The sequence below is a fragment of the Aulonocara sp. 'chitande type north' Nkhata Bay genome, linkage group LG19 (assembly GCF_057382095.1).
Source record: "Aulonocara sp. 'chitande type north' Nkhata Bay isolate Kocher_YH1m ecotype deep benthic linkage group LG19, A_spYH_male_GT1.1, whole genome shotgun sequence".
Taxonomy (NCBI): domain Eukaryota; kingdom Metazoa; phylum Chordata; class Actinopteri; order Cichliformes; family Cichlidae; genus Aulonocara; species Aulonocara sp. 'chitande type north' Nkhata Bay.
The window spans coordinates 17853723-17869038 of NC_141362.1; the positions used below are offsets into that span (position 1 = coordinate 17853723).

Consider the following 15316-nt stretch of genomic DNA (forward strand, 5'->3'; position numbering starts at 1 on the left):
GCTCTATGTGAAAAAGATTATTTACAGGAGGAAAACATTCAGGACAGCTGCTGATCTTCCCCAGAGTGGATGCTTAGAGTAACAAAAAATCTAAAGAGCTATATCTTAGAGTTTACAGGCCTCTGTTAGCATGTTATATGTTAAAGTTTATGAGACTATGACAGTACATTTATAGAAAGACTGAACAATTATGGCTTGTTTGAAAGGGTTGCCAGTAGAAAACCTCCTCTCTGTAAAAGAACACAGCAAGGCAGCTTAAGTGTAGAAAGTTGCATCTAAACAAACCACAAGACTTGTGGAATAATGTCCTTTGGACATATGAGACTAAAATGGAGATGTTTGGCCATAAAGTCCAATGGCACATTTGCAAAAACAAATAGCACAGCTTATCAGCACAAACACCTCATACTATCTGTCAAGCACAGTGGTGGTGGGGTGATAATTTGGTGTTGTTTTGCAGCCACAGGACCTGGGTACCTTGCAGAAATTGAATCGACAGCAGCAAATCTATAACAGAACAGCTGAAAAAGAGAATCAAGTTGTTGCCATGGCCCAATTAAAAGTGCAAACCTCAATCCAACCAAAGTGCTGTGATGGGATTCTAAAGGAGCTGTGAATGGAAAAATACCCAGGCATCTTTTTAACTAAAGTAGCATTGAGAGGTGTTGGCCAAACGTCCCCCAAAATGATGTGAGAACAATAGTAAAGTCATACATAAAAAGAGAACTTCAAGATATTGCTGTTCAAGGTGATTCTATAAGCTACTGAAATAAAAGATGCCGTACATTCATTTCCATATGACTGTATATAAAATACCCAAATTGATCACCATGATAAAATGATATCTAAAGCTAAAGGCATAAAACAACCAAAAATCCAATCTGCATGGTTTGTAGATGTGTTTGTTCTCGTTCAGTCCGAGTGTCAGCTTTTTTTTTTGTTTTATTTTATGAAGCCATGTTATTGTACTATATTCAGTTTTTTAGGACATCTTCTTTAAATTCCTACTATCACGAAAGCAACAGAGTTATTGAATTACACATCTAAGTTTCTACTACATTTATTAAACAGTTTTTATTCATTTACTTCAAGTCATTCTATGTTTTTTAGTTATTTTATTGTATTCAGTTCTTTCAGCTTTAACTTGAGTATTTCCCTTTTTGCTTTACTTTTTGCTCATATTGTATTTTATAGTGCTACCCTATTTTTATTAAGGTTTTTCGTTGTTGTTGTTTTACTGTTTTGGCTGCAGAGAACAGGGATTTTCCAACTTTTGAGATTAAGTGTATCCTGTCATATCCATTGTCCAAGCATTTCACTACATATCGTACTGTGTATGACTGTGTACGTGACGAATAAAATTTGAATTTGAATTTGAATATCTTAGACAATGATCACCAAAACCTTTTGTCAGACCAATTTGGCAGTTAACTGACTGAATGAGTCATTTAAAAAACAAAAAAGATAACCCAACTTATTACAGTTGTATTCTGAATTTGGATTTTAATTCAGTTTTTGGTGCTGTTTTGGTTTTATTTTATTTTTTTTATAATATAAATAGACGCTACTTACCCGGGCAAAAATGTAAGAAGTTCAGCATAAAATTTACAATACATGATTTACATGAGCCCTTGTAAAAACAATAAAGAAACCATATAATTTGTTTTGAAAGGATGAGACATGTGGTGTATTTTGGATTTAATCCATGAAAATGTTAGGATACTCAGGCTTCTGTCTCCTTAGAATAACTCCTCAAAAAAAGCTCCTTTCCTGCCGACAATTGTTTTTGGTGATATCATTTTTACAGAGTGGTGATTCAGTCTACTGTGAATCTCTTTTTTTCCTTTACAACTGCAAAGTTTCTTACTTAGTTAGGCATTAGTGACTGCTCACAGGAAAAAGCACTGTTACATTTTTATCCATAAAGCAATGCTGGATAAGTTAGCAGTCTAACATGCTTTTTATTCCAGGTTATGATATATAAGGGAAAACAGCATTTTTTTTATTACTCACCTTGCACATGCAATATTTTTCATAAAAATCTAAGCTTGGATTTGAACCTTGGATTATGGTTACTTGTGTTGTTAAATTTAAAAGAATCATAATAAATGTATTGAAGAGGGCATATTGTGTATTTAAGAGTATCTCTTGTGGCAGGTTTTAGACCATCATGTTGTATATCTTGTATCTTACATTATATTTGTTACGCTTCTAATATGTTTTGAATTTGTATGGTTTCTACCTTGGCCACTTCACCCTTATGAAAGCAATTTGATCTAAATAGCCTAAAAATGGAAGCTAAAATAAAAAATAATAACAATACCTCAGTGAGCTGTAGGGGGCACTGTATGGCTTTGACAATGGGTTCAAAACCTGAACCGCTCTGCACCTCTTCTCTGTGCGCTGCAGATTGCAGCCAATCAAACACAACCTTTTACTGCCTAACAACATGCACAGCCTGATGGATGCATTTGAAACTAAACACTGCAGAAATCTGCCTTACATTTGGGTGTTTATATGGCAGAAGCAAAAAGAAAAGGAGCGTGTGTGTGCGTGTGCGCCTCTGCTGTCTGTCAGTTAATTGTACTGCCACCCAAACACTGGCTGTTCAAGACAACTGGATTTCTAACTTCAAAGTCATGCATATCACTTTGAAGGGCTGCAAATGTATTCCCCTATCCACATTCTGATCTCCATCCAAAAAAGCCCCACCACACACACACGCGCACACACACACACACTCCCTGCCACCAAAAACAGGCCATTTCCCATTAGCTTATTAGAGCCTTAATTGACATCTCCTGCCCTTCAAAGCAGAAAGTCACTGCTTGAATTGGTAATGAGCAACCAAAAAGTGCCTTTCCTTTCCCAAAAAAACTCACAGTAGGAGAAGGCATGTGTTTCTGATAAGTGTGGACAGTCAAGCGACAACTTTGTGCAAAGCTGCTATGAAACTTTTTCTGCAGCTCATATTTTGTTTGTTGTTTATTCAGAGCTTCAGTCGTTGGCATGCAGGTGACAGTCATGACAGTTATTGCTCCCCTCACCTGTCAGTCATATATGTTTTTCACATAAAAATATAAAAGACGCAGCATGACACAAACTGTTGCGCGATCTCCACACTTCTTCACGCTGAGAGGAAGACATTTAGTTGGCTGGAGCCCACTGAGACTTTTGCCATCACAGCTGATTTATATGCCTTTTGAGATTGTGTCATTTGCTTGCAAAGGTTCTGGTAAAAGAGGATGACAAATTGTTTCAAACTAACCCATTGTGCTGCAGTTGATGACTAATGATTGTGGGAATGGATCCTACTTGGCTCAACAAATTTCACCACGTACGAGGATGATGTAACGCTGACATTTTAGCAAGCAGGAATTATACCAGATCATCTGCACAGTTTGACTTGAATTTACCATCAGATGGTCCCACCTTTTAGACCAGAAATTAAGTGGACATACTCTAATTTTCTTTATTTTTGGTCACATATGTATTATTACAGTGATGAATGTTCCTAATAAACATGAGCATACTGTATGTACATGTGAACCTAGGATTCAGAATGCTTTAAAAGCCTTCATTTGTTTGTAAAATGATGCCAATTAGAGGAAGGGATAAATAGCGATTTTGATTTGTGGAAACTCATAATTTGGTTGACCATCAAGTTTGTAATGCATAATTCAGGCTAATACATGCATCCATAATTTCTGTCTGCTTCTCTATGATCCAAGTTGTATGAAACTAAGTCATCATAAACATTATTAATCTATTTACTACACACATTTCAACCAATCTGTCATTTGTGTTTGCAGGTCTATACGACACAGCAGGATTTGGTCCTCTCCATGGAACTTCAGGGTTTAACCCAGAGTTTTCTCTGCTATGCAGGTGGTTCACATCACCATGGTAACTTACACTGCAGACCTAACCTACTCAAGGGCAGATTGTGTTCGAGGTAAAAGACTGACAAGCATGTAATCACTGCCTACTGAATAATTCAGAACACTGCAAAATAGAGTCACTACTCCTGGAAGATCACCCGGACTTCAGTGAGTGCATATTAAGAGATTAAATCAAGTTTTTGTCCTTCAAAAAGAGCATCAGTAGGAAATATAGATTCACTTTAGCATTAACTTACACAGTTGACATTTTTTCCAACTTTTCTTTTGTCGTCAAGTGCTCACACGTTCATAGAGCATTTTTATTTCCATACTTTTCTCCTTTCTCACACTCTCTCACGCGGCACACTCTGCTGCTTTGTCTGCAGCAGCTTTGTTGCTTTCAGTACAATATGTTTAATCTCGTCATATTTTTCAGCATTTTAGTTTCCTTTCTGTTGTAAAACCAGAGGCAGACCTGAGGTGGACCCTATGTTCACTTATTGAGGTGGTAAAATTTAGCTTTTTATGATCGCTTAACCTGATTGGTTCGAGTAAGTGAAGCCAGATAAGCAAAAGATATTCTGGGTATGGTGAACCTGCTTCACAGCACAGGGCCCAGTTAGATGCTCTCTTTTCTAGCTGATCTTATTGCTTCACCCCTACAGCATTTTTTACTGCAAACACAAATGAAAGAGAATGACTTTAAAACTCATCAGAATATATAATGATGAGACAAAGCATTCGTGTGAGACTCTTTGGATGTGCCAGGGAGTTTTTAATTTTGATAAAGCTGGAAAGATATTCATCAATTACGAATCATTGTAAAAGCACAAATGACACTTCTTGCCACACATTGTCTCATTTAAATTAGAGAAGTTCCAACCGATTTTTCATGAAAACAGGCCGTCCTCTGTGCTGAAGAAAATGCAAGAGATGCTACAAGAATATTGCGTTTACACAATCTAGCGCCTCCATAAGACTTTATACATCACCGGTCTCTTGTTGGTTATTGTACATGACTTAGATTTGGAATATAAAGGCCTTTGAATTCTCTAAGGAAGCACCATACAATAAATAAGGATTATTTTGAACTGTGAATCATTCAAAGCTGGACTTGTAAAGTCCAAGATTTAAAAAAAACATCTACTTACAAATAACAGTAACATAAAACGTGCGCTTTAATCATTTGTATATCTTAGACTAATAGATTCGCTTTTTATGTACCAACTGACAAGCTAAAAATCAAGAGCTAAACAAACTGAGGTATGATAACCATTGTTTACTGAACATTTGTTTTTATCTTGTTTATTTCCTTGTTTTTAATTTATTACTTTTACTGGTCTTTTCAAAAATTGTAGTTACAAAAATGCTGGGAAAGGGTAGGCGTACAAAACTAAAACATCAGCCTACAACTTTTTGCTCAATAATTTAAATTATTTCCATTTAATTCAGTTCTCTGCTGTCTATTTTTTTTTTTAAATTTTGATTCACTTAAAAAAAATCATGTGTTTTTAAAAATGCCATGAAAGCTGATGGCAGCATTCTTCAGTCCAATATGAACGTGTTTTGCAATCTAATAGACGGATTAGAACCTGGAGCCTGCCCTTTATTACTGCCTAATGGCCTGAAAGCCGTTGAGCCAAACACACGCACACTGCTGATGTTTCCTGTAACTCAGGGGGCTTTTAGGACAAATACTGAAAATGCAGCAGCATTGTCTAACTTTAGAACACTTCCTCTATTCCAGTGTAGGAAGACTTTGCAGACCATTTCAGGCTGATGGAAAACACCCCTAAGCCCTTATGCCATATTTTCCATCAGGCGTGCATGTCAAAATAAAATCCCTGGAGGAAAAGGCTGGCTGCAGTGGTTAATAATAATAAAGGGAAACAAGCAAAGACAATTGACTGTTTTCTGAGGTGCATCCTCTGAGTTACTGTTGCTAAGCCTGAGCTTTTACAGTTTACACTGATAATGGTGGCAGATTTACAGCTTCAAAACAAATTTATATAAACAGTTATATGCATTTAAATATGCACAATCTGTAGGAAACCTGGGTCTTGGTTTCCATTTGTTGATGGAGTAGCACTGACGTTTGAACAGGCTGCAGGCAGATTAACCGTGGAAAACAGGAATGCAATGGATGAAACACAATCTTGAAATCTTTGGCTATAATCTGATACAACTCAGTTTTTCAGACTTTGTCTGCAATCATAATCAGACTGCACTAAAAGACTTGCATGCAGAACAGGAAGTCTTGTTTTCAAAGTCTTTGTTTTGTCTTGGCTTTTTATATGAGACCATTGCTGTGACCCACCAATACTGGCTGTTGCCCTCAGAAGTTATTTACGTTATGCTGTCATGAAATCAGCTTGAAGTCTGCCCAGAAGGCAAATGTGAAGCTGATACACCGACATCTGCCCAAAGTCCACACTCATTATCTGATGATGAAATTTATGTCATCCAAAGCAGACTTATGGGCAAGAAAGCCAAAACTCACCTTAGCATATCATTCTGAAGTCTGAAGTGCTTCACTCTTCACAATGATATTACCTTTCCATCTGTTTACCTGATTATTTGACCTGTTGCCCTTGTTTAATATGAACATATAAATTAGGTTGACAGCACCCACTTGACTGACTCAGAACAATGGGAAAGTCCAATAAACTGAAGATTTAAGAAAGTAAGTTGTAGATTTACACAAGTTGGGAATGTCTCTTGTAGCTGTTTCTATTCAACCGCAGATTTCAAGGTCATCAGTTCAACCAAGTTTCATAAGTACAAGTTACAGATGTGTCACCACTTTGCCAAAGTCTAGAACAAGACCCAAATTGTTACATTTAGGTGAGAGGAAATTGGTTAGGATGTTCAGGAACAACCCAGAAACCACCACAGCTTAAGCCTGCCATGAACTGGAAACTGCTGAAACACCAGCATTACTGTCCACAGTGAAACAAGTTGATTAAGCAGGCTAACATTAAGCTTCTGGAATGGTCTTCCTAAAGCCATATATATTTATTGATTGTGTACTGTGCCTAAATGCTGGATCCATGCCAGGAAACCAACCAATTTGCATGATCAGTTCTGCCAAGAAGAGTGGTCAGATATCCAGCCAGAATTAAACCAGAAGCTTGTTGATAGCTATCAAAAAATAAATTATATTCTAACCATGTGAGCCTGTATATATATTTTTATACTTGGTTTTTTTTTCAGGCATTAAAGGGTATGCTCCTTATTAATTCCACCCTGGAAAAGTTCAAAGAAATCATCAAAAGACCAAAATTACAATGACGTTCATCCATGAGATGCACTTACATAAACCTCTGACCACAATTCTAACTAATAAGCAAAGCCACATCGGGACTTGACACAAATTTGACAAAGTCTGCTGAACATTTTTGAAATTAGTTTCCTAACATGGTAATGTGCTGTTTCCTGTTGGGTCCACCTGAGGAAGCAGAGGCGTTTCCTGCACCCAGATTTAGCCTTCTCATAAAATTTTAAGATGATTTATAATCATTGTCAGTGGAACAACTTGTTTCACATGCTATCATCGATTTACCAGATTTAAAGTTAAATAATGGACTAAATCTACTTACCTCACCAAGTCAGTCATACAGGAGCCAACCACCACAATATCAAAGACCTTCTCAGTCATGATCTGATGATTAAAAGCCACACAAACACATACGGTTGTATTATTACAACAGGAACAATTGCCCTTTCTCAATTTAAATTAACTGTTCAATGAATTTCACAACATTCAAAAAACAGACAGGACTTTAGCCGCAGCTTGATGGGGGCATTTCAGGCAAAATATGTAAACTAGTTTCTCAACAGCCTCCAAACAAAAATCACTTGATTTTATTTATCTCTCACATTAGCATGAGCTTGAGTGAAACAAGGAAGAAGGTAAAAATAGAGCATTCATGGCTGGCTGAGTTGGACAAATTCCAGTCTTACTGGGGGTGGGGTGGCGACAGTTTCAATGCTACACCATGTGAATGCACCGCAGCACAGCAAAGTCTTTAATTAATTCAATCCTCTGCTTGTATCGGAGCTAATGCTAGTGTGTTAATCTCTTCAAATCTCTTCCTAGGCAGTGGAAGACTTGGAAAGCTTGGCCGCTGGCTGTAGGATGGCTCAATTCTCTCTCCCACATCTTGCAGAATAGTGTCTTCTCTCTGCAGGCATCAAGAACTTCACTACAGTGAAGAACTGCATTGTCTGACCACTTGAATTAGCAGGGAACCCCTTTCAAAATTCTCACTTACTAGTTAAACTTGAGCTGAGCTATGATGCTCAGCAGACCAATGTGAGAAACTTCATTTATATTAAGCGTTTGCTATAAAAAGGTGTTGCAAAATGTGTTAAAAAAAAAAAAAGCACATTAAGGAAAGGGCATGTTAAACACTACAAACAGTGTAATTAAAGTCGCATGCACAATGTGATACAATTTTAGACCTGCAGTTTTTAAATTTTTTTTATGAGTGATACTTTAGCGTGTAGCCAGCATGTGATTGAGGTTCACACATATTAAACACTTTTTTTAAAATAATATGATGCATGCTGTTTTAAGCGCAGACTGTGTTTGAAAGAAGGATGCAGATTGTTATTTTTCTGGAAGCAGTGTTAGCATTTTTGCAGCCACCATGTTGGTTGCATCTTGCATTGCATCTTGGAATGACAATATGTGGACAAGAAGGTGGGATACAAAGCAATATGCTGATGCTTGCTAGCTTGGTTTACAAACTGCATCTACAGATGCAGACAAATGCTAATTTGTCGAATGGTCAAATGCTAATAAGTAACATCCAAATAAAATCCTAGAACTTCATTTACCAAAACAAGAGAATAGACCAGGGGTCAGCAACATTTAACACCCAAAGAGCCATTTGGACCCGGTTTCCACGCAAAAGAAAACACTGGGAGCCGCAAATACATTTTGACATCTAAAATGAAGATAACACTGTATATATTGTTTTTTTTACCTTATGCTTTGTGTGAACAACTAAAGTGTGTTGCTTATGAAATCCATGAAATGTTACAGAGAAAATTATTTATGTAATTAACACATTTTGAACTCTTAAAGAAATATAAGAAAAGGAAAGACACCCAGCTGAACTAAAATGATCCATGTAGCAAACAAAAACTGTTGTGAGCCGCCACCCTTATATCGCCTTTGGGCTTTTGGAGCCTTGACCTGACTTTTAAAAAATAATTGGAAAAAAAGCACTATGCTGCAAAAAAATGAAAAATATATATTTGCAAAATTCTGCCTAAATATGTATTTTACCTGGTTAATGTGTGTAGCGGGGCGTGGTCTGCAGCGCCGCTGCAGGGGAGGCGGACGCACCTGAACGACACCCGCAATCACGCCTCGCCACCTTAACGTCTGTGCTCTCTATGCTGTTGTGTTGTCGGGCTGTGAGCTGAAAAGCTACAGCCGGCTGTATGCCTGCAGCAACCGTGTGTGAAAAGTGGTCAATAAAGAGATGCTGAAAAGCATGTTGATGGAAACATCATCGGTTCTACCGTGATATCTTTATAATGGGACTTCTGCTCCTGAACCTCTGCGCACAGCGTCTGCAAATCGGGGCTGTACGAAGTCACTTACATCTTTACCCAGGACTGTACGCTGTCATCTGTGAGGCGTGAGCGGTGTTTGTTTTTAACATAGTTCACGGTGGTGACATAATGTGGATCCGAAGGTCCATAATTGGCCTACCTGAGGCTGAAAGTCTTGATATATGCACGGCGTTTCGGCGGGTACACCGGCTTCCGCGAGTGTGACGCTTATTTAGAGCGATGAAAAAATAATAGAATATAATTTTATTTTTATATTTCAATATCACAATAATCTTCCAATTTAGAACTACAAGTTAAAAAATAACTAACATAAATAAAATACACTTCAGCTAAATACTTCTAATTTATTTTCCCAAACCACACGGAGCCGCACTATAAGGACTAAAGAGCAACATGCGGCTCCGGAGCCGCATGTTGCCGACCCCTGGAATAGACCATCTGCTGGTAAAAATAGCCACACAATAAATCATGTTACTGTAATTATTTTTCAGATAATTATAAATAAAATACTCAAAAAGGCACCAGCAGTCCCAAGCATGGTCTAGAGATCCCTAACTGTTCGTGACAATTAGCTAAGGTGAAAACCTAGAAGACAGTTAGGTCTCAGTCACACAGGTCTTGAGGCTAATCAGCAACAATCTGGCAAAAATGGGACACAGGGGAAAAATGCACGTTCCAGTTACTGGAGTTTGCTGGTAGTCACTAGTTTGAAATTGGTTGGAAAGAGGTAAAAAGTGTAGATTCAAAAACATCTTTGATTGCTTTGGTCACTATGAGGTTGCACAACAGACACCGACATGCCTGCAAACTCTTGTAAAATACTTGCCAAGTGGTAGTGGAACTGTGGAAAGTATAACACAGAATGGTCAGTATTCACCTTCAAAATAAAACCTGCACATTTTGTACACTTCAGAGAGTAAATGGCAATATTTGCAGAAAGGTCTGCACCTTGCATGCAAACTATGGGTGACTTAGACAATCTGCTAACAACCAAAGCAATCACAACAAGTGCTCCTCTTTTGTAACCGATGTCATTTGGCATATGCCAACAACCTCCAGGGACCACTAGGCAAACAGTTGAGTAATACACATTTTCTCTAGAAACTGGTGGTTGCTGACTGGTCTAGGCCTGTGTGACTGGGGCCTTAGCAGATACAGCCACCTCTCAGTGACAGCACCCTCAATTTTAAGCTTTACCAAAATCTGAGCAGTTGAGTTATAAAAAAAATCACTCTACGTACAGCTGCCATGAAGAAGGAAATTAGCTATAGAGATAACGACTGCTTTTTGTAGTAGGCTATAAATTTGTTATTTCTCTTTTAAAATTGCATATGTGAGTCTATGGAGATTAACTAAGTTTTAAAATCAGCTTCCAGTAACCATTAGAAGAAACTTCAGCTTTTGGTGTTTCTGTGTTGGCTTCAGTTTTCAGCTATGGAGGACGATGCTTTGTGTTTTGCGGGTAATATTCCATTTTTTTGCTAGTAAATAGTTTAGAAATCCAAGCTAATATAAGAGATAAAACTGAAAGTTCTGTCTGTTTTGCTATATTATTAACACACTACATGAACCTATAGATGATTAAAGGTATAATATTGCACTCTTGTCTTGTAACTGTGTGTCAGGTTGCATAAAATGATACAAAGTCTGCACTTTGTTAACTCTGGTTTTAGACTGAACTGCAAACAAAATCCCAAAGAAAAAACTTTTGGATCAACTGTAAAAACCCTTGTGAGCCTGCATTCTTCCCAGTGTCTGGCTTAACTGGAAACTATTTTTATGGCAATGATATGACCATATCCGTATAACAAATGTTCAGATACGTTCAGATTATAGACACTTTTTCCAGCTCTACCCACACACAAACGCTAGATGCATTTTTTTTATTTCAATTCCCGGTGTCATAACCTCCTAACCACTTAAGTTAGACCAACTTCAAGCTGAGAGTTGAACTAGTAAACAATTTCACCAGAGTACTTTGGCTCAACATATTTCTTGGGGGGGGGGGGGGGGGGGGGCTGTTTTTTCTGGATGCTTTGAGACTGACTGTGAATCACTCCCAGGAAGGTGGAAATTCCCAGTGGTGAATCAGACAAAACTGCCCTCATACGGTCTCGCCCGGTGCACTGATATAATTTCTATGCCTTTGTGATCACCTTTCATTTTTATTTTGCAAGTTAGGGTTGTTCTGTTTGCACAAGAAATGACATATTTCAGGTCTTTCACATGTTCACTCCATGCTAAATACACTCTCAGAAACCAAAAACCTTTACTGCACTTTTAGTGTTACAACAGCTTGTCACTAAAGCTAAAATAAAGGGCTGTACCCTTGAAGAGAGGTACTTATTAGCCAACCTTGAACCTTAGTATTAATATTTGTAGATCTTTTTTGTTGAGGCTTCTATATAATATAATGACCTGCTAATCTGAATGCTTTTCTTCTTTTTTTTTTTTTATTTAGCTAGCAGTAGTTGGAACTTGGTTGGAGTCACTGTTGGAGCTTGATGGTAAATTAATAGTCATGCATGGATCAATGCAGATTTGGAAAGGGGCCAGGATGACCCACCATATGTGGTGTCATTTCTACTGCGGCAGGAGTGCTGGCATTGAATTTCCATTTTTATTTTAGTGCTGTTTGCAAAACAGACCATTTAAAGTTGCCCTGCTAAAAATCAGTAAGTGGAGGGCAAAAAAAAAATGCAGGAGCAGCGAGCTCCTATTGTGATAGGCTAGAAATTCCTCCAATCCATCCCCAGCAAATTACACCAGGTTATACAGTTTTGGTCAAAAGTTCATGGTTCATGAGCATGGATATCATGGTAACTTTATGAAGATCTCAGAAGTCTGTGAAGCTCTAAGAAGAAGAATTGTAAATTTACACGAGTTGGAAAGGTCTCTTGGAGCCAAAAATGAAGCCTTGAGGATTATCTTTAAATTATGCCAGAAGCTTGTTGATGGCTACCAAAAGCATTTGGTTGAGGTGCAACTTGCTAAAGCATATTTAACCAAATATTAGTGGGGGTGTATGTAGTGTATTTTTTACCATATCGTTCAAGCTCGAGATAAAGGTCAACTTCAAAGACAATAATCAACCAATATATCAAATGACTAATATTATCAGCCAATGGTAGCCTGTTACATATATAGAAGTATTGCAGTCGGCTTTGTTTAATAAGCAACAAAACAAACATTTTCTTTAAAAACTGTAATTCAGAGTAGGTCTGCTTGTTTGTTGCGGAGAACACGCACAATGGTGTTGTAAGTGGATTGTGAAATACACTGCTGGAAATGTATTAAAAAAGATTGACTGTGTTTGATTATACTTTGCACTGATCCAATATTTAAATTGCATATCAGTGACAATAAGATGGACTATGACTGATCCACTTAATTGAGTTCTATATTGTTCTGTGTTTAATTCACCATCTGATGGAAGCAGTGCACTGATAACTGGTGGGAAGACTAACATAGGATGGAGGAAGATGACAACAAAGCCTCAGCAGCTTGGAAGCATTGGACTCTACCTACATCAACATTTTTCATTTTGATATTTGCAAAAGCTTTTAGTTTAACCACAAACTGTGGTCAAGAGAGCAGAAATTACTAAAAACTTCCAAGAATATTTTCTTAGCTTACTCGCTGTCACTGTTGTTATCTTCTGTTGTTGTTTGGAAGCTTTTACTGCACTTACAGTAACACCGGTGACGTTTTGTTTCACTCCATTAATATATTTTCACATCGCACGTTTCTTGTCAGCCCAATGTGTGTGTAAGGAGCAGTCGAAGGAGGTGGACTCAGTGAAACTGTGAGACCAGGAAAGGATAAACTAAAGTACATTGAATATAAATGACAGCAGTCTGAAGAAATAGTTCTCACAATGAACTGATAGGAGACTAGATATGAATATTTTAATTATTTTTATCCTGCTGTAATGTATTATCTTTGGTACATTTCTTACATTTTATTTTATAAAGTTAGGAAATCAGTGTGTACTTGCATATAAAAAAAGGATAATTTCCAGCGTCAGTCAAAGTGATGATTACTCAGTGGAACATCTCTGACTTGATCAGTGTCTAAAACCTTGTTAGACATCTCAGGACATCTTTTAATGGTTCCCTGAATTATTAATATTAATATTATTGTTACTGTAATCCTGTTCTTTGTAACTAGCTTCCTGCTAAACTGAGATCAATTATATCTGTGTCTACACTGAAAAACATACTTAAAACTTTTTTATTCTTGTAGGTTTGCACTTGACAGCTGTGTCTGTGTGTGTATATGCGCACATGTGTGTTAACTAGTATTTTATTTTGTTGTTTTTATCCCCTCAAGACATTGTCGACTTACATAGTTTTTAGCTTTTATGGTAAATATATTGAGTTTATGTGTAATGAAATTTGCTATATTAAAAAAAGCAGAAATCATTTTTATTTTAACAATGGTATCGCTGCCTTAAGTCAAAGTATTTGCATCGGACTGAAACTGGAACAAGCTGAATCCATCCCTATACGTTTAGCAAAACTTGCTCAAGAACTGCTGGAGGAACACAAAAGGCTCTGAAGGGCTTGACAAAATCTGCAGCTCCCACGATCCAGAACTGAAAACCCTACAATCTGTTCGCAAGTCTCAATCTCAAAAACTGTAGGAGCCCTCCAGAGATCCTATATCTAGGCCTCGGTGATGATGGCAGTTGTAATGGTGGTGGAGAGGGAAGATAATTTTTAGGTAGGTGATTTTAATAGTTGTAGCTGATCCAAGTATATCATGAATAATGGTTTAAAACTGGTATCAAATTCAATGATCCAGTATAACTCAAGCTTAGGAAAATAACTAAAAGAACCATTAAGTCAACCTTAATCTTTTAAAAGCTCAGTATCATAAAATCTTTTCTTTTATGGTAATTTATTCACATATTAGAAATGCACGTACTTTACTGTACTTACTTGTTAATTGTTCTCTTTATCCATTTTAGCATATGGTAATGTCGTGTACAAGCCCAAATATCTTGTATTATTGGTGTACTGTAAACTCTTAGTACATGTCATTACATATGCAGCCAAATACTCTGACACCTCAAGTATTTGAGGAATAAACCGATCAAAAAACTAAAAGATCATGACCCGGATCAATTAGACAACCTCCAAAGTAAAATGAAGTGTGTTAAATTACCTGGAATTCAAATAATCTCCTGCGGATTGTAAAACTGAATACCCACTACTTGAAGTCCAAGGTCAAAGTGCACGGTGACAGGTCCCTGGCGTTATCGCTATTGCCAGATCAACCACTGTCATTTTATTAATGAATAAACGTTTAGATTTATTTGACAGTGTTAAGATATAAAAATACCAAACAAAACCGCGCCATAGGTAATATATCACGAGGAAATTCGGCTCCTGCAAGAGAATGAAAGTAAATTTACCCACAGGCATTATGAGAGGCACCTAACTGTGGGGCTATCACAAGGACCCAATAACAATATGAACCGGGGAAATTGATCAGAGTATGAAGTAAACATTGGACTTTACCCTGAAATTTAAAGACTTCTATCTCTCTCAGGTACTCACACACCCGCCGCAGGCTGTATTGAAATGGACGGAAATGGGCAGGGGAGGTTTTGAGGACGCTATACGTTTAAATCGTGTTAATTTGACGCATAAGTATGAGCTAAGCTAACAGTGGCTAACGATGCCAAACCTATGAGCATCTGAATTACAAACTGTGGCATAAACACTAATTTACCCTTAACGCATTCAATGTATCACCAAATTAGAACGTTAAAATGTTACAACATTATATGTAATATGTGTTTTCCATGTGTGCTTATAGTGCGAAAGGAAGCTTCCAGT

The 15316-nt window shown here is 37.4% G+C and overlaps 2 protein-coding genes across 2 annotated transcripts in view; one reads left to right on the forward strand and one right to left on the reverse strand.

Annotated features, from left to right (window-relative positions):
• rbks (ribokinase) overlaps window positions 1-14713 on the reverse strand; it is a 62243-nt gene extending 47530 nt beyond the window's left edge. Inside the window, exons 1-2 of the mRNA XM_086276037.1 lie at window positions 14640-14713; window positions 7481-7542 (exon numbers count right to left, since the gene is read on the reverse strand). Of these exons, the coding sequence (XP_086132163.1) occupies window positions 7481-7539 (59 nt within the window). The 5' untranslated portion in view covers window positions 7540-7542; window positions 14640-14713. The remainder of the gene's footprint in view (window positions 1-7480; window positions 7543-14639) is intronic.
• A 209-nt stretch (window positions 14714-14922) lies between these two features.
• The window catches only part of babam2 (BRISC and BRCA1 A complex member 2), a 123071-nt gene continuing 122677 nt past the window's right edge, over window positions 14923-15316 (forward strand). The window contains exon 1 of the mRNA XM_086275533.1: window positions 14923-15026. The gene's annotated coding sequence lies outside the window, so the exon portion shown is untranslated. The remainder of the gene's footprint in view (window positions 15027-15316) is intronic.